The 329-nt window shown below is 51.7% G+C and overlaps 1 protein-coding gene across 1 annotated transcript in view; it reads left to right on the top strand.

The window, feature by feature from the left end:
• LOC119590419 (relaxin receptor 1-like) overlaps window positions 1–329 on the top strand; it is a 76,537-nt gene that overhangs the window by 56,124 nt on the left and 20,084 nt on the right. Inside the window, exon 9 of the mRNA XM_037939085.1 lies at window positions 133–290. Coding sequence (XP_037795013.1) covers window positions 133–290 — 158 coding nt within the window. The remainder of the gene's footprint in view (window positions 1–132; window positions 291–329) is intronic.

The following is a 329-nucleotide window of genomic DNA, read 5'->3' as shown; positions in this document are numbered from 1 at the left end:
ATATTTCCTCCAATCGCCTGTGCAATGTCCTGTGGGATGAAGACCGTTAATTCCTGAAAATTAAGAAGTGAATATTAGTGTAAAAAGTGCAATGTATTTTAATCTCACACACCTGTGTATGCCTTTCAACAGCGGACCTTTACGCGTACGTGGTGGTGGTGCTTCTGCCAATCAACTCCGCTCTGAACCCGTTCCTCTACACCTTCACCACCTCCAAGTTCAGGTCGAGGGCGCGCCGGTTCCTCTCGTCCCAGGGAATCTGCCACTGGCGCCACCGCCGCGACTCAGGTAACCCTTGTAGTACGTGTCCGCCGCTCGTCTCTTGTGTC

The sequence above is a fragment of the Penaeus monodon genome, chromosome 27 (assembly GCF_015228065.2).
Source record: "Penaeus monodon isolate SGIC_2016 chromosome 27, NSTDA_Pmon_1, whole genome shotgun sequence".
NCBI lineage: Eukaryota > Metazoa > Arthropoda > Malacostraca > Decapoda > Penaeidae > Penaeus > Penaeus monodon.
Note: the sequence above shows the minus strand (reverse complement) of the source record. Positions and strands in the feature narration are given on the sequence as shown.